Below are 23,734 nucleotides of genomic sequence, written 5' to 3'. Positions count from 1 at the left end.
CTCACTTCTATTTCATTATTTCGCTTGTCTCAAGTGCCTTGAGTTTGCCCCATTTCCTCGGCGCTTTTCCGCGTTTCTGCTTCCCAGCTCCTCGGGTTTTCCCCGAATTTCCTGCTGTTTGCTTTCACTTCACTTATCTGCTGATTGTCCACTAAAACTATGCTTGCTCCTTATGCTCGGCGTTCTACTTTTCTGGCTTTCCCTCTCGGCTGCTCCCTTTTTTTTCGGGGATTTAAGCTTTCCCCTTTTTTATACCCTTGCAGAGGGTATTATAATTTTGGTCAAAAGTGTGCAACGCAGTGAAGGAGACATCTCCGACCCTATAAAGTATATATATTCTTGATCAGTATCACCTCCTGAGTTGATATAGCCATGTCCGTCTGTCCGTCTGTCCGTCTGTCCGTCTGTCCGTCTGTCCGTCTGTCCGTCTGTCCGTCTGTCTGTCCGTCTGTCTGTTTCTACGCGAACTAGTCTCTCAGTTTTAAAGATATCGAATTGAAACTTTGCACACACCCTTCTTTCCTTTGCACGCAGTATATAAGTCGGAACGGCCGGGATCGGACGACTATATCCTATAGCTGCCATATAACTGATTGATCGGAAATGCCATAACTTTGGTGTTTGTAAAGTTAGAAAGCTGGGATTTTCTACGGGTTTTATATTTGGCTAGTCAATCCGACCTGCCAAATTTCATAAGGATCGGCCGACTATATCCTATAGCTGCCATATAACTGATTGATCGGAAATGCCATAACTTTGGTATTTGTAAAGTTAGGAAGTTGGGATTTTCTATGGGTCTCATTTTTGGCCCATCAATCCGACCTACCAAACTTCATTAGGATCGGCCGACTATATCCTATAGCTGCCATATAACTGATTGATCGGAAATGCCATAACTTTGGTGTTTGTAAAGTTAGAAAGTTGGGATTTTCAATGGGCTTAAAATTTGGCCAATCAATACAACCTACCAAATTTCATAAGGATCGGCCGACTATATCCTATAGCCGCCATATAACTGATTGATCGGAAATGCCATAACTTTGGTGTTTTTAAAGTTAGGAAGTTGGGATTTTTTATGAGTATTAAGAATGCATCATATGAATAATTTTGGAGAATATAATTTAAAGAGTATTCTGCAAGGGTATATCAACTTCGGCTCCGCCCGAAGTTAGCTTTCCTTTCTTGTTACACAATAAATTTGCATTGGTTTTTGCTTAATTTATTTTCTTTTTGTATATGAATTATTAAACACATTAATCAAACAGATTTTGTTTTTTATGTTTTCTTGTTTTTTTTTTTCCTTTTTTGGTAAATCATAGTTTTGTGCATAATAAAATACGTAATAAATTGCCAAATAAAGTGTTTTATGCATCCATACTAATTTGAATGCACGAATCGTCGGCTTTTTTGGTTTTTCTCTATAAATGACATTACCCTTTCCCCCAGCTTGCATTCATTACAATACAATTAAACATACAGTATTTTTCCATATAAATATTTTGTATATATTAGCATAATTTACCTTTATATATTCAGTCTTAAGCTACAAAAATCGTTATGCATATTTCTGTTTTGTTTTTATTATTTTATCTCTTTATGCTTTTGTTTGCTATAATTTGAATCTATTCAAATAAGTTATATAAATTCGCAATGTATTCATTTTTATTTCTTGTTTTCGTTTTCATTTCTGGTGCGGCGAAAGAAGGAGAAAAGCAGAAAAGTGTTTTTTTCCCGGGGGTTTTGGGCGGTGAGGGAAATTCAGGCGACAGTTGTAGGGTAGCAAACAGTCTTACAACTAAAAAGCAAACTTAAACTCTAACAAGAACTGCGGGTGGCCGGGAGTATTACGTTTACCTATTACATTTATCGACTATCTGCTATCTGTTATCTTCTATCTTCTATTGCCTATCGACTAACGGCTATCGTTGCAACTTTCAGCGATTTTGTCATGTTCTGCGTTTGCGTTTATCTTACAGGCATGCCTCATTTTAGTGGTTTTTTGGCCAGCTCTGTCTCTCCACCTAAGACGTTTAGCGCTTTCCAAGTTTTACTGTAGTATGTACCTTGCTCAAGTAAACCAAATGTGTCACTATGGCTAACCATTTTAAACTAATGCTATGTAGTAGAGTGTAGTGGTAGTCGTCATCCTGCGGTAAGTTGAGTATCTCTCTTTAAATGAAACGCCAGTTTGCTCGGAGGTTCTCTTTTTTGGGTTCGTTTTGGGCTTATAGTTTCGGTTTTGGTTTATGTTTTGCTTTCGGTTTTTGTATCTCAATATCAATCTGAATTTGAATCTGAATCTGCTGCTGAAGTTGTTGGTGAAAAGTCGAGTCTATCATTACAGCTATCAGCTAGGTTTATAGTAGTAAATTTATCGAATTTCGTTACCCCTTTTTACATATTTACAGGACTGCAGCTGGTATCTTTCGTATTTCGTGTTGAAGCTCGTTTCCCAAGGGCACCACATCTCCAAGACAGTATGTACAATGTAGAACCAAACGTTGGGGTCACCATTAAGCAACCGTATTGAAGGTGAAGCTCTCTACCGGCGAATTCAACCCCGACTGAACGTCAGTGCGAGGACGAGTGTTCCCAGGATGGCCATGCCCTGGGCCAAAGGACCTGATCCTCCTGCCGTCGACATATCCTGTCCCACATTGCTGCGCACATCCATCAGATCGCGGGACAGGGGCAACTCGGTGGGATCGCTCAGTTCATCGTGGCAGGGCAGCATTTCCGGCTTCAGCAGGAACAACTTGATGTACACCGCATTCTTGTTGGTCAGTATATCGAGGGCATCGCCCGACGAGGTGTGCGATGTCATCAGCACATCCACATCGTTGTGACCCACGGCCGGATTGCCGGCTCCATAGAATCCCTGCTTGTGCAGGCTGAGATTGTCGTCCAGATCGAGGCCATGGTTCAGGGACAGACCGCCAGTGTTCTCGTCGTAGTAGTCATACCGCTTGTGGGCCGGTGCCACTGCTGCCAGGTCCTTCTGCTTGGGGTCCTCCTGCTGCCGCTTCCTCCTCTTGCGCATCTTCGACTCCACCACGTTCTCCGCACTGGAGGCGAACTGCCGCTGTCCCCGCAGAGCCTGTCGCGATCTGCCCGCCGAGTGCTTCCTGGTCTCGTCTAGCGTCAATCCGCTGTAGCTGCTGCCCACCACACTGTTGCCCACTCCGCCCATGCTGGCACTATTGCTGCCAATCGCCGTGAATCCACCGATATTGAGCACGTCCAGGATGGTCGGCGGCACCGGGTCCACAAAGTGCGACAGTTTCGGCTCCTGCAGCGTGCAGTGCAATTCCTCCAGCGAGTCACGCAGCTGCAGGTGACGTGTGCGATTTTTCAATTCGAAGATCCACTGCAGACGACAGTCGCAAATGAATTTGTTGTCTGCGGAAGACAGGTGAAAAGAGGGAAAACGAGATGGGGGGGGTTAAATATAACTTGCAGGCTGAGGCTGGCGGGTTATCCCTGAAATTGCTTTTGTCAAATCGTCGCCCCAAACCGATTGTCCCGGTCTGAATGCCGCCCAACCAAATGTCCGCCTGTCTGCCCAGGTAAGCGAATGATTTCCCCGCAGCTGCTGAGTGGCCGACTGCAACAATTGGCTGTCATTTGATGGCCGATTGCCACTCCAACTTCAGGTACACAGAAAAGAATGTCTCTTATTGTTGAGAGAAATAGAAACCTGATAAGATTTAACTATTAAATGTTGTGCGGTACTAGAATAAAGCAATATTACATTTAAAACTATTTTTTTATTGAGTTAGTTAGTTAAAAGTTAAGCTTTAAGAGTACAACATTTTATAGAATATTTATAATAAGTTTTTGTTTGATAAACTTTAATGCAATTTTAAATTGAATTCCTTTTAAAAAAAATATATCACAACTTTTATGAAAGGGGAGTTTTACTTATTTCTTTAACTACTTTAAAATCTTAATTTAAGCTAAGTAATTTGTTAAGTGCATTGTACTAAACTCCAGCTTCAGCTTGGCTGAATTCTGCCAGCCGCTTTAAATGATTTTGCCCACGTTCGACTCCGGAATCGAAGTTGCAGACGGAGTTGGAGCAGGAGCAGGAGTCGGAGTCGGATGTCGATGTCGTTGTCATTGGGGCTGCTGATGCTCCTCACGTTAAACGCCTCAATGACATTTCCAATTTAGACAGCAGCCTCCTCTCATTCGGGAGCGATTGCAACCGGGGTTTTGACCATGCCCGTCCATTGGCCTGCGTCTGTCACTCAGTTGGACAGCCAGCTCCGGATCTCCAGCTCCAGCTCCTGCTCCAGCTCCAGCCCAAACTCCTCCTTCGACTGATGTCAATTATTTTGTAGTCCGTTTGGCCATGCGTGGCCCTAATCTGCCCCATGCCTTGGAAACCCCTTTCAATTTGCTGTTTGGTTAGAGAACACAGCCTGACTGGGTTCCAAATTGAGCGGATAAACAAGTGCCAGAGTAGATCTAATCGCCGACAATGGTCTAATGAATAAATCAAATTACGTTTCGATGGGCTTCCCAAAGGAAACTTCAGCCTGAAAAAGGGAAAACGAGCTACCATCGTGGGTATAATTAGGCCCAAACACTGTGACACAGTTTGCCCTGTCAACATGTCGCATAATTAGCATAAGCGTTACGAAAAATATTGACTAACTGGCAAACACACAGAGCCACTGGCGACATCATTATCAGCAGGGATACGAAGGAGCCAAAGGGATATGGACTGGGAAAAGTCAGTCAGCCAATTGAGTTGCCCAAAATGGGTGTCCTTTTCCTTCTTCTCTCGACTGACAATAATAATCCGAGGCATATTTTTGTAGTCCGGCCAAAAACTTGCCCCGAACGACAAAAGGAAACTTTGCTTTGCAAAATAGTTGGCAAATTAGTGCAGGGCATGGGGGAAAAACCAAGGAGAGCCAGTCAAAAATTCTAATTTTCCATATGAAAGCATGCAAAAACCATAAATAAAGTTAAATATGCACAGCCGGAGGACGAGGAGATGACTACACTTGGAAGCCGGTCCGGAAAAATGCTGGAAAAATGGCCAACGACTTGGCAACATTTAGCAAGCAAATTACAACAAAATTAACATGATAATGAAGTGACCCAGCTGGGTGTTTGCGGAAAATGTTAGGAAGTGGATGAGGAAGTGGGAGTGGCAGAGGGTGTGGGTGTGGGTGGATAGTGCAGTTGGCAGCTGTTCGCAGCTGACCAAATGACAATGACTTGCCCCCAGACAACGCTCCATAAAAGTGCTTAAAAAAATAGAAATTAAAAAAAAATATAAAAAGAGTGTAGAGGGGGGGTGGTAAAAGGGAGTCGAGGACACCAGACTGTCGTACTTTGTGTGGCATAAAATACTTTTATATTTTTAATGATACTTGGCCAAAGCGGTAGGAAGTGTTTTGGTCTGCTGCACACACTCCGGCACACACACACACACTTCCCACCTCACCCCCTCTACCCTTTTGGCATGCAATGAACTACCTCAACCCATTCCGACCACGCCCCCTTATTGCTATATATGCATGTATGGCTGGAGAACTGCGGCTGTTAGTCAACTAGATGACTTTCAATTCTACCACCTCCTGCTCCTTTTATCCTCATCCCTTTTGAACTACACAATCAAAAAATATAATTAATAAACGTAAATAGGGGGTATTATACAATAACTACATTATATTTCTGGGAATCACCCTTAAAAATTTATTATATTAATAATTTAAAGGATTATCCATGATAAAATTATATTTTCAATAAATAAAACCTTTTTGATATTAAAACAAAAATGTTATTAATAAAATGAAAATTGATCTAGGACTTTCAGGACACTACGATTTCTTTACAAGATAATCTTCTTTTTAAGATAAGATACAATTTTCTTTACAATTAAATCATTTTTTGATCTGCCTTCTCAATTATCAGTTCAAAATGAATCTACATTTCTTTCAGTGCACCATGACGCTGTAGCTTTTCTTTCAATTTGGGTGGAAGTTTGGTGAGGGGTCAGGAAACTGTCGGAAACGTTTTTACGGCTTGCAAAGGACATTTACATACAAACACACTAGCTCAGTGGGAGGACCTCCACATCCACATGTACAAGCGTCGTCTGTGTGTACATTAAATTTTATTATTGTCATTTTCATGGCGTTGTCGGACCCCTCATTCCCCCCACAACTTTTCGGTCAGCTCTATTTGCATAAGTTCAGTTCAGCTTTCTGTGTGTGTGTGTGTGTGCAGCCAAATTAGACTCAACTGGAACTTTGTTTGGTCAGTTTTAATGCCAATGTGTCTGTGAGGCATTTCATGTGTTGAAACATATTCATAATTAGTTGTCAGTTTTTGGGGCAGTTGAAGACCGGAGAATGTGGACTCCTTTGATTGGCTTTGTTTGCACAAGATGTTGCTCTTTAAAGGGTGTATGGTATTATTGTACACTGGCTAAAATAACAGCAATCCTTCATCGTGAGTCCTGACAGCTTCTCTTTTTTCCTTTGGACCCTCTAAATGGCGTTTCATTAACATTTATTTTAAATTTAATACACAGCAAGACTAGACCCACAAAAAGTTTCAAAAGGAAGGTCCAAAAATTCGCTTTAATTGGTTGGTTTTAGGTGCTGCCTGCCACATTAACCCATGCTGGCCCACCCCCGTTCTCTACATATATTGAAAGGCGCAAAGAAATCGCTGCCTGCTGCTGGTTTTTTTTCCTTTTTTTTTCGTTTTTGGATGGAAGGGGGGTTATATCAACACAAAGTTTCCGCACGCCCCCAAATCAGCACAGCTGCTGGCCTAGTTCCAAGGCCTTTGTTTCACTCCGGACTTGGTACTCCCGACTGCCTCCCCGTTTGGGGTCACCAGGAATCACCATGAATGCCGCGCAGCCCTGTTTGAAATCAGCTCATTTTTGGCGGCCTGGCCAACTGGCCAACACCGGGCTTTTGGCCAACTGGGAACTGGTAACTGGTAGCTGGTAGCTAGTAACTGGGTTCGTTTGCGGTGCTCGGCTTTGGTCCGCCTTTGGCTGCCACCAGGGGACAGCACGCACAGTTTTCAGTAACCAACTTGCGGGAGGGGCGGGGGTCGGACTGGGGTCAAGGGGGCGTGGCAGCGTCGTCCTTCGCCATTCTCTATGAGACTGGGTGTGTGTGTGTGTGGCGGACTACGCTCTCCCGAGGATTTTATCATTTTTTATTACATTTCTCGAGAGCGCTATGTATGCAAATGAAGTCGAAAGTTTCGCTTTGTATAGTTGCTAGTTGCTTTTGTTGTCGGATGAGTAAGGGAGTTGGTGATAAAGGCAAGCTTGTTTGGGAAGGCGTGAAGGGGACCGATTCCACTCATTGGCTTTGGATACTCTTTTGTGGAGTGGTGAACAAACTTCGAAGGATGCATATAGCTCCAAGGGAAAGTTATTGACGCAAACCAGAAAGGGGACAATTTTTAGGGCAATTCTATTAGTATTGGTTTTTAACACTTTTTAGTGTAAACGATTCACAACAAAGTTGTATATTAAACCAACTACTCAAAAATTGTTGTTGTAAAAAAATTCCAGTCGAACTTTCATAATAAGTCAAACTACCACTTAAAGATTCTTTTGTTTTAATGAATTGTTTGTTTCTTGAACTTTCTTTAAACATTATAGACAAACAAAGACCTTAAGACCTTAAAGAAATGTAGTATTTTTTATATTTTAGGCAGGGTGAGACAAATTGGCATATAAATTTTAAATAAATTCTAGCTTCTTCGAATTGAAATGACCTTGTCGAGTCTAAGAGATCAAATATTTAAAGGGGAAAACCGTCCGTTATTAATCAATAGTTTAATTAGTTATTTAATAATTCATTTGTATATTGTTCAAATTTAAAATAAACCTTTATGGGGTAATAGAAAATGTCCTTGCCATCGAACTGTGTTAATTACCCTAACTTACTCATAGCATTCACATAACATTCTAGAATTAAGAATGAACCCCAACCAAGAGTCAAAGTTAGTCGTTGTGCTACTTTATATCACCCCTCGAGATCCCTCTCACTTTTCGGCAAGTTCTTTTATTAGTCGAAACGAGAAGAAGCCTTCAAATTTGTGGACCTTCTTCGTGCCGCCTTTTTTTTAATGAGCTTCATTTTCCAAGTTTTTCTTTGGCTCGTTTTATATTTTTTGTTGCTGCCTGTTGGCTTGTTTTCTGGCTTGTTACGGCTGTGTGTGATTTTGCCGGCTCATTCGCATTGCGTGTATTTAATTTTGTTCGTCCCTTTTGGAATGGATGGCTAGGGGGGTTGGGGGGTTACCCGGCAATTTTCACCAAGTTCATTCAAAATCAAATGGGGTTCCACTAAGTTGGGGCCAAAAAAGGCGGAAGGAAGGAGCAGCCATTGAAAGCCATTTGAATGGCCGTCGCTTTTCTCGCCAATTTTCTTTATTTGGCCAAGTGAATGCCTCGCTCATTGAATGTTTTTTATTAGGCCAAATGAATGCGAGCCGGCACAGGAAGTGGACTAAACTGGAAGTCCTTTTTGTTTTCTTTTTTCATGCCCTTTTATTTCAGCTGCGTGAATGGCCTTAAAAATATATTACTTGTGTGTTGATTTTTGGCCAGCGTTTTGTAGTTTGTAATTTTAATAACATTCAGGGGTTTTTTCCGCTGAGAGCGCTGGATTTTCCAATCAGACGCCGAAAGCGGAATCGGCAAAAAATTACACTTTATTTCTCTCATATCAAATTATTTTCGGCAATCGAGCGTGAAGTCAAATAAACAGTCGGCAAGATCAAACAGTCGCATACCCGCGGGAAAAACCAGGGGAGACTGGCAAAAGGGAAAGTCATTGCAGGCGATTTAACAACTATGCCTGGGGATAAATATTTTATGAAATCGCATAAACAAATCAAAGACGAATCACAGACGGAGAAAAAAGGAAAATCACTTTCCAAAAAAAAAAAAAACGAATGAAACTGGGGGAGGTTGAGGGCTAAAAATCAAGGGCGGTGATCAAATATGACCACTCAACCGCGCCAGGACTTACACATTAGCCCTCGAGCATCTTTGCCAAAATATTTGCACAGCTGAGGGGATGAGGGTGCTGTCTGCACAGGAAGAGGGTACGCGGGTAATGTGTTTGTTATATGGTAAATCGCATAAAAAATACAGACAGATATAGAGGGTGGATAAATATGGCCATAACAATAACAACTTGTTACCCCCGATCCACTGGCGATTGCCGGCCTAATGTTTGCCAAAATAGCCCCAGCATCATCGCTGAAGATTTCCTGCTGCCCCCTTACTCCACAAAATTGAATTGTATTTAATAAAATATACGAGAGGGTTTCGCCCCCTGGGTTGGGAATCGTATAAATAAGTAATGAATCTTTTGTTATTGCTCTGTGATTTGTTAAGTCAAGTGGATATTGCGCACCCCTGGTCTTATTTTTTCAGCTTTTGAGTGGCGGTGGTGAGTGGGTGGGTCAGTCTATTATCGGTCGAGATATGCATTATATGGAGACACTGGCCATATATCAAGCATCAAACTGACATAAATTGTCCGCTTGATCGGAGGGATTGGTGGGGATGTGGGTGCTATAGACCAGATGCGAGGTGCACCGTGCAGTCGGCCATCCATCAATGCCAACACTCTCATGTCCGCATCGCCTGTCAGCCCCGATATATCGTTGCACTGGACACTGCATACTGCCTTCTGCCGATACGGATATATTGTAAATTGAAATTATTACACAGTGTAAACTATGCCAAGAAACTCCATCTGTTTATTTATGGCCGGGCTGCACTGCACAGCTAATCGATGGGATGGCCGGGCCCAGAGTTATGCGACACTCCATTTATTTTATCGAATGCGGCATAAGTTGGCCAAAATATTCAATTAAATGCTTGCCGGCCACAATTTATGTTTGCCCAGTGTTGGCCTAATGAGTTTTGGCCCTGTTAATATCGATAGGATATGCCAACTATGCAAATAAATAAACCTGGAGTTATGTAAATATGCCAACAGACAGTTTCTCGTTTGCAGGTACACGGAAAATAAAAAGGTATGTAGTGATTTATTGGCTATAAATTAGTGGCGAATGGAAAATACATTTCTGACATTACCAATTGATATGATTTATCACCAGATTTATAAGTTTAAGTAGACAAATGGCTTTCCTTGCATTGATTTAGATTGGCTTTAATCAAAATCAAATCAGTCATTTTTTAAGTGGATAATTGGCAAAGAACTCTTACTACTAATTGAAATACAAAAAGTAAACCGGATATCTTGTGCCTTTTAAATCATGCCATTTAAAATCACTACTCCATCAGTAAACATCCCATTTAAATGTTTTCCCTGTGTATACTTCATTTTTAATGATGCCATCCAGAGGCTTTACTGTTTACTGTCAAAACCGAAACGAGTATTGATGGAGGTGTTTGCTCAGAGCACACATCCTGTGAATGCGAGGACATGCTATGCTCCAGTGATCCATCTGCAGGAGGTATAGTACCAACCATACTTGTATACACACAAAACCGGCAAATTAGGCAAAGCAAGCGTGGCGGGAACAACAACATTCCAGTACATCAACTACTGCCGAAAAACCGCAGGCAAAACATTACCCCCGTGGGTTGGAAAATTCGGGGGGAGGGTGGTATGGGCGTGCATATATTAAGATAGATTACCTCACTCACACACATGTCGGGGCATAAGTGCTTCAATGACAGTCCCGAATTCGCATTAAAAGCTGAGCCAAAGCCTGGCTCCTTCGGAATCCGAGCGGGTTTATGCGGGAAATTAACACGCCTAATGCCCGGGCACCTTGAAGTGCGCATAAATTATAAATAAGCTTCATTATCCCACCACCGAAATGTCGTCGTCAAACTTTAAGGCCCTGGCTCGCAAACTATGCGACTTTGTGCGCTGACAATTATAATAAATTCAGTTAATAAAGCGCGTTAATGATCAGCCATCAGCAGACCCAGAGCCCTGGCACTAATCTGTATCTGTATCTATATCTGTTAGATATAGAATCTCTATCTGTTTCGGCTTCTGTAGCTGAATCCTGGCATATGCAAGGGCTTTAATTGCCGCCTGGGCCAAATGACACGGACAGAGGCTAAAAGTTTCCGGCTCTATTGTCAGCTGAGCCAGATTGGATTAAGTTTTTGGTAGCTAACTAAAACTAAGTGCCAGTCAAGGGGAGACTTTGCCACTTAATTCCAGGCCAGGCGCTTTTCTTTCGCTCTTCGTTTAAAGTTATGTGCGCTTAAAAAACACCATAAAATATGCAGCTGATGGGGACATGTGTGGGATCGCTTGAGGCGTGAGAAGTTGTCGAACACTATACAATAAAAACTCATTAATAATATGCTTTCAAGTTATAATTGAACTACTTAATGTGGCCGCTGGCCCTGGAAGTGCGAGTGAATATGTCCATTTGCCCTTTGGATAGCCCCCAACACCACCGGAATTTCTCGCAATTTCCCCCCGGCATTCATTGTTTGTTTAAAATAAAAAAGCATGCCAGGCGAGCGCATAGTTTCAGAGGGTTTATTTAATCGAATTGTTGCCTGTGGCTATAGAAAAAAGGTGCGTAATTAAAACGATGCCCGGCGCAGACAATTAAATGCATGCCGCGCACTGTCGAACAAAAGATGAGCGATGAGTTTGCGTTTAATTACGGGGACAGGCGGCGGAGATTTTAATTTATGATGCGTGAATCGGAGCTTCAAAAGGATGAGGTGGCGCCACACTGCTCTCCATTTCGCCAGCACTCCAAGGAAGTGCGGAAATTGAATTCTAAAATATTTATAGCCCTCCTTTTGGCACACTTTCGGGGGCCGAGAAGTGATTTATGCAGTGCTCAGCAGCAAATTGCGAATGAAACGCAATGAAACGAATCGAAACGGAATGAATTACTACTTATGCATGCATGTTCGCCACATAAACACACATCCATCCGCCAAATATACATATATATGGATACTGGTCTAGTCCCATCAAATCGGAGTCCCACTTATTAGTCTGGCTGGACACATGTTACACAATGCTGAGCCATAGATTTATGGCCGGCAATCATCGGGATTTGCAGCAGGACCAAGCGAGGACACGAAGGACATGGAGCAACTGCTGCCCTGACATTGACTATTGAAAGTCAATTTCGGGTGCGTGCCACACGCTCATTTGTCCAGTTTATGGCCAACATCATTTGTTTTGGCATTTTTGCCAATGAGGCGCAAACGCCTTTTATGCGTTCCAATAAATTCTCGCTTCCGGCATCCACATCCTGCCCCTCCGTGTCCCTAATACCTGTTTATTGTTGCAGTTTCGTGGGCGCCGTGTTTACAAGGATGCTGATGCTGCATTACAAATGAGTTTGGCCCATTTCAAAGTTGAAAGTTTAATTTGCTGCCTAGCTGGGCAATTTAACTGCCAGGGGTCAGTGTTGCATGGCCGGCTTAAGTTCACATGTCCTGGGAATTTTCTATTAAGTACTTTAAAGAGGGTTTTGCATTCAAGAATTAATCACCACTTTTAGGTACTTGCAAATTAATCAGGTGAATAATTATTGAAATTTATGACGAGGTAAATATCTTTAGCACGCCCCAAGGAGTAAAGACCTTTCAATAATGAGAAAACTAAATGCCTTAAGCATTTTCAGCTATTCAGATTTAAATACCACGCAATTATTTCAATATTTCTTATGCCTTTCAGTATACAAAAATCAATAAGTAACTTTAACCAGTTTAACCTTCAGAAGCGAAATAATATTTTATGTCTATTTTCCAGTCACTCTTTCGGTTTTGGCCTCATGAAAATTTATGAACTGTGCCATTTTACAATACTCTATTAAGTGCTGCCAAGCCAACAGAAACAGAAAGCCGAAAAGGGTGGACCAAATAATCAAATTGCAGTTTCCAGCTGTCACATACTCACAATCCTGCCCCCCGTTTTCGCATTCATGTTTTTGGTTATTTTGGGAGGACCGGCAAAAACAGAGCTTGGAAAAAATCTGTTAGAAATCCTATTTATATTTCGAAACAATAACCATTCAATTCCATCTAACGACTAGGGCGCTGGCCACCGGCGAGCATAACGAACCAATTGAGCTGGCCACGACCCTCGGGTGGGGGGGTGGTTGTCCCAATGGGAAGGGGGAGGGCGGAGTAACGTGGGCGTGGCATTTATTAGCAATTGCTATGGCGGCGCCTTCAGTGAAAAATTCGCCCTGCCTTTAAAGCGGAAGCATTCGCAATGGCCGCCCAGGATATGGGCGGTAGGAAGACCAACAGGACACCACAGGCGCGACGACACAAACAAAACGTGATTCGCATACAAATAAACAAGGATATGGAGGATTCGCAGTCACCCAGCCACCCAGCCACCCAACCACCCACAACCACCCACACAAGCACACATGACCCCTGGGGGCCTCGGAATTGAAACAAATGCCACAGTGCAGGGCGTGCCTATAAATTTTTCACCAAACACATTGGCCAAAGGTGCAACTGCAACTGCAACTGCAATGTTCGGGTGGTGCAGTGGGTGGGTGACCTGCACCACCATGGTGGGTGTGGTCCGGGGCTTAAAAGGTCCGTGAAATGGCCAACTGGGGCATTGTTTAGGGCCGTTGTTCAACTGCCCGCACACGGACAACATTTGAATGCAAAGCAGGCCCTGCCGGCGGTTGATGTCACTCCTCAATCGAACACTCAAAAAAAATGGGTATACATTTTGAGATTTTGTAGAGCTTATAAGGCTTTCAAATAAATATAACATATAATATATAATTTGCAACCAATTCAAGCGAGCGATATATAATTAATTTGAAATACCATTCCCATTTTATGTACAAGCAATCCTAAAGAAATAAATAAAACTCTATCTATTATAAATAAATAATAATTATTTATACCTTTGTATATAAAGTAGATTCTAGTGAAAAATTTGTACCCAAAAAGAAAACATATACATCTATTTAAATGAGTTCTTGAGTATTATCAAAGTAGACCAGGAGCTTCTTGAGATAGATATAGATACAGAAACTGCCAATAAATTATATTCAGTTGAACTTCTTTAAATAGTTTTAATTGATATACGCATACCCAACTGATTGAATACTAAATAACCAAAAAATTATAAAATAAATTTCATAAAATAACAGGGAATTGAAGAAAGTTGCACTTTAATCGTAGTGGATTCTGTGAACAATCTTACAAGACTACATTTTCTTTGCCTGCATCACCTACCAATGTGACCCTGGAAGAAAAGCTGCTTAGCTACCGCCTGTCAATGGCAATTACGTCCGGATGCAGAGTTCAAGTGGCTGCACAAATCACGGCGCGAAATGAAGAGTCAACTATCAACCTCAGCCTGCCAGACTGCACGTCGAGTTAGAGCTTGATGCATGTGCAACGATTTCGGCTGGAGTACATGCTGATCATTTGTCCAGGGAGCTGGAGCTGGAGCAATCCTCTTCCCCGGAAAATCCCCAAGCCCAGGCGTGTGACGAGGATTTTGGCAAATAGTTTTGCCAACTGCTCACCTTCATGGCAAATCCCTGGGAACGGGCTGCCAAGGAATTCCATCAGCTGATCGATTAGTCGTTGCCGGCGAAGCAAATACTTTCACCAGGGGAATGGAATGCCTGTCAGTGGCATGTGGATGTGGATGAGGATGTGGATGTGGCCAGTATGGCAATGGCACCCCCATGTCACGTTTTATGGCTGCCAGTGCGAGTTTATCTTTGGCCGACAGCGTCAACGTCTGTTGCGAGTCAACGGTCCCTGGCTCCCATGTCCTTGGCCATTTTGTTGCAATTTTTATGTGCTTTTATGCACTTGAGTTGGCACATCCTTCGTCCTGCCTCTTCTGTCATACGCCCACCTTCGACACTTGGCCATCTTGCTGCTGTCTTGCCACTTGGAAAAAATGTCTCCCTCGCTAAATTGAGCAGTATTTTTCCACCGAACCCTCAATTCAATTTAGAAAAAAAAATTCAGATTTTCCGGAGTCTTTTCGTTTGAAGTGTGACAGAGCATTTAGCCTCATTAGAAGCTACAACTTCCCAGCAATAAAAGTTAAGTAAATTTAATCAGGCAATCATATGTAAATATTTGAACTTTAGGCTTTTGGCTCTAATGAAGCATTCAGCCAAAGCCGGAAAATGTGCCACAGTGCGGGGATAATCACTGCATATGAATTAAAAAGTTTTCGGGGGGCGAATGCGAAAATATTTTGTAGTTTAAAGCAATTTGAAGTCATTTGTAGCCAATTTGCAGAATGTCTGTGCGCGTGAGTGTGTGTATGTGTGTGTGTGTGTGTGCCAATGCAATTACAGTTGCTCACTCAAACACACACATTTGTTTGGCAATGCGCTCAGCCATTCCGACGTTTCGTCGTCACTCGTCCTGTTTTTTTTTTGGTTTTTTTCAGCTTTTCCTTTTTTTCCAACTGCAAATGAGTCATGCTAATGGCAAACCATTAGCAAAAATGCCACTGTATGGGTGAGGGTGATAATTAAGTTGTGTGCATGTGTGAGTTGGTGTTTCAGAGAGAAATGTGATTTTGAAGGCTGTTGTTAAATATTTAAATGTATTCCATGGGCGAAAGCCATTCTCTTTGTTGCCAACAGCAGCATTTGCGCTTACGCCAAAGTCTAATTGCAACCTAAGCTCAAAATAAAATTGCTTAAATTGCACACAAAGGGGAATCTTTCAAGGTGCCCACCAACTGGGTTAAACGTTTAGCTAGCCTTGAAAGAATTTCATTTCTATTATCACGGCAAGAATTCATAACTTTCGCTTTATCGAAAAAAGTTATGGCAAACTTATTCATTTTCAAACAAAATTATGTAGTTATTTAATGCTAATATATTAAGGTCCTAAAAAATCGATATTTGAGATTATTTTTTCATTTCTAAAAGTTGCAAACTAAACTAACAAATGTTTTTTGGCTCTTGTCTGCAAGGTATATAAAATTAATTATGCAGGACTCTTTTAAAAATAATGGTCTCAATAGCAATTTTATTCCAACTCATGTTATATATGAACAAAAAATAATAATGTTCTCTATTTTTTATCGCCGAAGTGATTATTATAATGAATTAAACTCAGTCCTAGCCAAGTACCACAAGCCAAACATTGTGCATTACTTAGTAAAATTGGATTGTGGGTATTACTCATTTAAGTGGTAAAACTTAAACCCGCAATGACAGGCCACAAAACAGAGACTTGATATTTCATTTTCATTTACCTTTAATTGGGCTAATCAACCCGCTAATTGCGCGCGCTATTAGCCGACGAGGCAAACCAAACTAAAGTGGTTGCGACAGGCAGATATTTTATTGTTATACGTTCGCGCCGCAAAGCACTTCAAAATTGCACTTTAATGACTAATTTAGACACACATGTACGTGTATATGCATGTGTGCGAGGACAGGACATAAAAGGACGTTCAGTGGCAGGACGTGAGTGCTGGCGGAAATGGAAGTGAACACTTGAGCAATGGCGATACGACATTTCCTTAATGAAGGCGAGGGGCATAAAAGTTTATGGACCTCCGACTCGGCTCATTTGGCTGCATATGCACTAAACGGGGCCAAACGGGGCGTATGTGTAATTATAACAAGTTCGCACTTTTGACAGCGCACCATTTTGTGCACTTGTCAGCTTTTTGTCACGTCTCCCCCAGTACCGTCAAAGTCTGCAGGAGTTCGCAGGAGTTCTGTATCTCAGTTCTGGACACTCACCTGACACCAGCAGCTCACTGGTGCTGTTGACCAAATTGTCCATAATTGGCTGGAATGTGTAGAACGTCAGCGTTTCCAATTTGTTTGCCTGCACATTGATGGACAGCAGGGCGGGGGTGCCCCGCAGCAGACCGTTGTCGATCTTCTTCAGCAGGTTGTTTCGCAAATTCAATGTTTTCAGTGTATTCAGACCATCCAGGGCACGTTCCGAAATTCGCTGAAATGGGTTAAAAAGATTAGTTTTTAGTTTGTTCTTAAATTTGATTAAACAGCTTCCTTTTTGTTTTTTTTTTTTTGCTTTCGGGGTGCAAAATGTTATTCTCACAACGACCGAATATAACATACAAAAACTGAAAAATATTTTCGTGCTGCCATTTTTCCGCATTTTTGCGTGTTATTTTCATTGTTTTTCACAGAGTTTCGCTTTTCGTGTGCCATTGTTGTTGTCATTGTCTTCATTGTTTGTTTGCGAATTTATTTATGTGTATGTATTTGCCACACATACAAGCACAATCACACCCCTACATTTATATATATATGTGAGCTCTTGTTTTTTTAACTTGTACGTCCCAATTCGTTTGTCTTGAATTTTATTATACGGAAAAAGTGTTTTCTTTTATTTTATTTCTGGTTTCTGCTTTCTGTTTTGTTGACTGAACAACGAAAGTGAAGGCGGTGTATTCCACCATTATTTAATATTCAATATGCTTTGTCTGGGGAAATGGAAAAATTATGCATATTAAATGACGCGACCAAGGCGGAGGAAGCATGTGAAAAAGTTCCTGCTTCGGTGATATGGCATTGAAAAATATCCCAAGCTCATGTTGCCAGCAATCTTTTCATGTTTGTTTATTTGCCCAGATGATTGACATAAAAAATATTTATTTTATTGTGATATTTTGTTAGTTTGATGGGCGATCGTTCGATGCCTACACGACCAATTTATTAGCTTGACAACAGCGAAAAAATATAATTTACGAGCGATTTATGTGCGGATTGAGTAAACAAAGTTATGACAACGCGATTAATGGGTGGGCAGGGACGCGGTGGGAGGCTGTTAAGGATTGCTGTGCTACACTCATAAATTTTCTTTAAAATTTCGCCAGCAGAAAAGATGAAGAATTAATTTTCCTGACTGTTAAAGAATTTTCTTGCTCAACATGCGAAAAATTTAAATAAGATATATAACAATATTTTTAGGAAAATACTGCCTAAGCTACATGGTTCGTTTTTTAAGTCAATATTCCTAAGTACTAAAAAAACAACTCAACATAAATTTCTTTGACATCCCTCTTCACTTTTCAGCTACACATTGGCTACTTTCCGGCATTCTTATGTCGTTACGTTTCTTAGTCCAGTAATGGCTTTGCTAACTATTTTAATCTACAAAGCAGAGTGAAAGCTGCTTAAAGCTGTTAATTTCTCCTACACTTTCCCCTTAATGCACTCGGCTGGCCCCTTAGCCCCTTAACCCGATTATCTGTTTATCTTCATCCCTGGACCCGCACACACACACACACATGCAGCGTTTTATGTTGTGTCAGACCTGAACCTTTCAACGGCAAATGATTTATGAAGTGAGCAAAAAAAATAAAAAGGGAAAGCTGAGGGGTGTGAAGCCCAAGCCCCAGTCCAAGCCAAACATGCAACACAATTTGCTTTTATATCGAAGGCGACAACGGCACACGGAGACCCAAGCAAGTCGCTTAGAAAGGGAATTTTTTCGGTCCAGGTCCTGGGAAATCCCGGAATCCGGTGCTGGAAACAATGCGCAACGTGGGTGATAACAGGCCCAATCATTATGGCTATGACAATGCGACGGATCCAGAACAGGACCCCACTTGAGCGGCTGCTCTCGAGTGTCCTGTCCTAGTGGCCTGACACATATGCGAGTCGTCTGAGTGTGACATGATATGCGAGCACTTTGTAAAATGGGAAAAACGAAGGAGCAGCCAAGGAGTGAGGCAGGCAGGAAGGAACAATGTTGGCCCAGGATATGGATATTCAGGATTTACGCTCATACGGCTGCCTTACATAACTTCTACAGCGCTCCACGTCGAGTGTTAAGCGACATTTTTCTATTTACCCACACACGCTGGCCATTTTTATGGCCGCCAGGACACAGAAGGGTCCTCGTTCCCGTGGCCGTTGCCGTTGCCATTCCCGCATATCAGATGGCAGAAGAAGGGAGCGCCATAAATCCATTATTCCCATGATTTGTTATTCAATATTTTGTAAGTAGATTAACTTGCGGCGCACATTTGTTTGCCACAAAGCGCCGAAAGGCGACTGTCAGCGTGCGGTCCGCTCTGGAGGGTAAATGTGCGAATTAAGCCAGGACCCAGGATCCCAAACAGGACCTTGTCCACACCAAAAACGTAGAAAACATAATTTACCAATCTATTTATCATATTTGCACCCAACCCCCCCACCACCAAACGGGCAAACGGTCCACCGATGCTGAGTGACCACTTAAATCACCACAAGAATAGACATTCGAATTGAATTTATGACACCAGCAAAAAGTTGCTTGGGTGTGTGTGTGTGTGTTTTTGTGTGTCTCTGCCCCAAGGATGTGCCATTTATGGCCCCGACCACCTTCTTCTTTCCCTTCTGTTTCTTATGGCCACTCGGCAATTTATGGCCTCTTAAGTCAGCTGCTCTAAGTTGACCAAGTGGCCGAGGCAGACAAATCTTTTTAATCCACTTGCATTAGAGTTGATTGAGAAGTTTGGTTCTCGTAGATTGCATTGCCCTATAGAGGTGTGCTATAAATAAAAGCAGTCAAACAACTATTCCGAGTGCTATAAATGCGCACTTGAAAAACTCAATCAATCTGAGAATTAATGTTTTATCTTAAATTGGTTTTTGCTGGGGAAATTACAGAAAAGTTATTACCTTGAGAAATTTATTATGTCAGAGCTGATTGTTTTTCCCATATAAGTCCTTTCAGCTTAATTATTTTACCTGATTTATATCTTGGCTATATATTATTTTCAATTATAGACTGTAGAAACTAGTTATCCCAAAGCTCTTTTAAATGTTTTTGCATTTTTTTGCCCCAAAAAGTATGCTATGTTTTCATATAATACTTTTTTAAAATAAAAACTCACCTCAATGCGGTTATCATCCAGTTCCAGTTCACTCAGACTCCACAATTCCGCAAACACAGTATCGCCAATAAAGTTCAGATTGTTGCGGGTCAATTTCAGCACATTCAGGTTACCCAATCCTCGGAAAATCTCGCTGGTCAGTACATTTATTTGATTGTGGGCCAAATTCAGGTAAGTGAGCCTGGCCATATCAGCGAATAGGCCCTCATGAAGAGTGCTAATGTTATTGTTGTTCAGGAAAAGCTTTTCGCAGAGTGGCAAATTACGGAATGCATAGCGGTCCATCTCGAAGATCTGATTGTGGTCCAGGCTCAAGTCCCTCAGCCTGATGTGATTGGCAAAGGCATCCTGATCCAGGGCCATAATGTGGTTGTTATTCAGGATAATCTTCTCCAAGAAGGGCAGATTGGCGAAGGCATAGCTCTTGACAATCTCCACCTGCGAGTACTCAATCACAATGCTGCTCAGGTTCTTCAGCGGCTCGATAATCATGGTGGGTATATAGTCCAATCGGGCATTGTTTTGGATCACGAACTTCAGCTCCCGCAAACGCTTCTGCTGGTAGAATCGCGTCCAGGTGGTGTCATTCTGATGCAATCCCTCCGAGAAAACCCAGCACTCGGCCTTCTGCACTGGCACATGATTCTCATCCGGGGTACAGTAGCACATCAGTTTCATGTCCCGCCGTCGGGTGCAGAATCCAGTGCTGTCCATGGGTCCACTGTAGCCAGTGCTGCCGGAATTCAGGGCACTACTGCTGGTCAAAACATAGCCGGAGGAGGAACTGGCTGACGACGATGAGCCACCGTAGTAGTTGCCGTTGTTGTTGCTGATGCTGCTGCTGCCGGAGGAGGATGCCAGCGAACCGCTGCTGCTGCCACGCCCCCTATTGCGACGGTCCTCCTTGGCACGCCCTTCGATGGGCGCCACCAGGCAGCCGCCAATTAGCAGGAACGACAGGATCAGGAAGCAGATGGCGTTGTTCGCCGAGGCCGCCATTTTATGGCGCTGATGATGCGGCAACATTGCGAGCGACTTCCTATCGCTGGGCGGCAAGGATTCTGCAAAATACAGGGAACAAAGCGGAATGACGCGGTCAATAAAATTGTTTTATCTCACACAGGCTATGGGTTATAGCACTTAAAAAAATTCAAATAAAATTAATTTTATGTTAAAAGTTAGGATAGGTAATAGGCATTTTATTTTGGGTTGAAAACTCAATACCTCTTTTTTGAAAAGGAATAAATACCCTTCAATTTAAGCTTATACAACTTTTCAAATATTTTATTATTTTTTCCTTTACTGTATAAGTATGTAAAGAAAAAACAATCTCAACTTTTAATATACTAGTAAATAATACAATATATATAATATAATGTGAATAAAACTCTATTCCTATTTAACGTATTAAGTTTTTAAATTATAAATAAAATGTATCAACTTATATCAACAATAGAAAAGCCTCAAACCTTACTTAAATATATTTTTCTTGACCTAAAGACAATTATTTTTGGAGTGTAGCAGTCATAAAAGGCAGGCAAGGTGGAAATGACTCTAACGAAAAAATTCGATTTTCATGGTCTTGATTTTGCGTTTCAAAACATCGAAAAATATACTTGTGCAAACAAATGGGTTTGATTTTTTGTGGCCCTGTCATAAACTCAGTCTTATTTTGAGGTGGCGAAAAATTGAAACTGGAATCAGAGTTGATAGGCATTCATTCGGGTCTATTTGCCCACTCTTTGGCTTTATTGCTCTTGAAAGTGCTTCATAAAAATGCTAATTAATGTTGTTAACTTTCTCACTTTTGCTCATATTTCATTTGGCCCAATTCACGAGATTCCGCGGTGGATTCATCCCAGTCTTCCCCTTTAACCCCCCTGAAAGTTGAATTGGCCCCGTTACGAAGCCTCCTGCTGACTTCATTTGACGCTCGGTTGCTTTGTCACTTGGCCCTTCCACTTCCTGCCCTTGGGTTTTCCATTTTACCCCCATAAACAAATTTATCGAGCTCATAAATAACTGCAACTCTGTCGCTGATTGTTCCCTCAACGAGAACGGCTTCACTTTTGCCTGCCCTCCCCTTAATTTTGCATTTCAAGTGTCATTGGGCAAAGTGCTCTCTAATTATGCTCGTATTTTTTAATAAATTAATAAGTCACACTGGCACTGGGCATATTTCGGATTTTGCCTCTTGACTGCCGGGTTGGATGGCATAACGAAGTGTAAATAAGTTATTGTCAGTTGTCAAGTGAGTTATCGTCGTTATCGGCAGTCAGCCCAGTGATTTGCATAAAATATTGTCGCAATAACAGAGAAAGGGAAGAAAATCGGGGGGATTAGACGGATGGAAAGCCGAAAGTCACTTGAGTTATTGACTCGGGCATGCTTCATTACATTGATTTCGATTATAAATTTTAAATAAAACGATGATAAGTGCTGCGTAGCATGATGCGATGCTTATGCCGGCTTAGCTGCCTCTCTTTACTCCTCGTTCTGGCCAAAGTTCAGGGCTCAAGGGGCATTAGAAGTGGCTCACACCGCAGGATTAAGTACTCAAAATATACATGAAAACTTTTGCGCAGCCAGCTGACGACGGCAGCTGAAGATGACTTGATGGCTTCAATTTAAATATCAAAGCAAAGTCGAAACTAAAATGTCCTCAGAATATACACACACACTCTTGAGGAGAGCGAACCACAGTGTATATGGCTGGATGATATTTCTGGGGTGGCTGGGGATATATTTTACATATTGTGGGAATTTTTAAGTGTGTCGTGAAGCAGCAAATCAAAAAATACACTGCATGTGTGCGTAATTAGATTTTCCCAGAAGAGGAGAAAAAAGAAGAGGGCAATTCATACACACACTGTCGTTTTTTACACAGAAAAAAAAATGCAACTTGTTAATCAATATAAAATCCAGTCGACAAATGGTTGTAAAATGTATAAAAATGTAAAAAGGTTAAATTCCCAGTATTTTTTGTACTTTTTCATTAAACAAAATATCTGTTTTTAATTTACATCTCTTCGTAGATATAGCTCTTATAGATATTACTAGATTTTTTCTCTGCACACATGCAGCAATGCGTCGCTGACAGCCAATTACTCAAAGGGCTGAATAAAGGCCAAAAGGGAAAGGGAAGGGGAGAAAAGCTGAAAGAGAGCGTTACAAGCAAATGAAAAATCAATTTGTTGATTATGCATAAATCATAAGATTTATGCGACTCCTCACTCAGCATTCATGAGTCATTTATCAAACGAGCAAACTTCTCTTTTGCCTTCATGTCAGAATCACAAAAACAGAAAGCGACGAAGCGAATCGCAAATCGAAGTGGCAATGTGGGGCAAAAAAGCATCAACAGTGTAAGAACAGGCGAGATATTTCATTCATCTTGTGTTGAGCTAAATAAAATATGAACAGCCGATAACCGAGTCTAGACGGAGTAGCTTTCTAAGCTATATATACACTGTATGTATAAAGATGGCATCTTTGCACGAGATTAAATGCAAGCTGCGTACAAATTGATCTCCCTGGCTTAAGTTCTTCATCTCGGAGAGTAAGCAAACACCAGCAACAGCAAACCTTGACGACAAACAATTACCAAGAAAATTATTCCCCCAGGGAAAATGGGAGCAACAGCAGCAGCAACGTTGGTCCTTGTCAGCAGCAACACTACACAGGCAAAACAGCAGCAACTATAATATTGTTGGCAGCAGAAACAGCAGGGATAATGGGGATGCAGCAATCTCATGGCCAAATTAAAGACGGCATCTTTAACAGGGACAATCACGACAGCAGCAACATCCAGCAGCAACATGGGCAGCAGCAATCACAAAAGGTTGAGCTAATGTTGCCGTTGTAGAAGCAACAAAAGG

General features: G+C 41.8%; 1 protein-coding gene across 1 annotated transcript in view; it reads right to left on the bottom strand.

The window, feature by feature from the left end:
* Nucleotides 1–1,188: 1,188 nt before the first annotated feature.
* Nucleotides 1,189–23,734, bottom strand: part of LOC108050214 (connectin) — a 40,316-nt gene continuing 17,770 nt past the window's right edge. The window contains exons 3-5 of the mRNA XM_017131777.2: nucleotides 19,857–20,917; nucleotides 16,744–16,960; nucleotides 1,189–3,399 (exon numbers count right to left, since the gene is read on the bottom strand). Of these exons, the coding sequence (XP_016987266.1) occupies nucleotides 2,555–3,399; nucleotides 16,744–16,960; nucleotides 19,857–20,882 (2,088 nt within the window). The 5' untranslated portion in view covers nucleotides 20,883–20,917 and the 3' untranslated portion in view covers nucleotides 1,189–2,554. The remainder of the gene's footprint in view (nucleotides 3,400–16,743; nucleotides 16,961–19,856; nucleotides 20,918–23,734) is intronic.

This window comes from Drosophila rhopaloa, unplaced genomic scaffold (genome assembly GCF_018152115.1).
Source record: "Drosophila rhopaloa isolate 14029-0021.01 unplaced genomic scaffold, ASM1815211v1 contig_163, whole genome shotgun sequence".
In the NCBI taxonomy this organism is placed as follows: Eukaryota; Metazoa; Arthropoda; class Insecta; order Diptera; family Drosophilidae; genus Drosophila; species Drosophila rhopaloa.
This window is presented reverse-complemented; position numbering and strand designations above follow the sequence as displayed.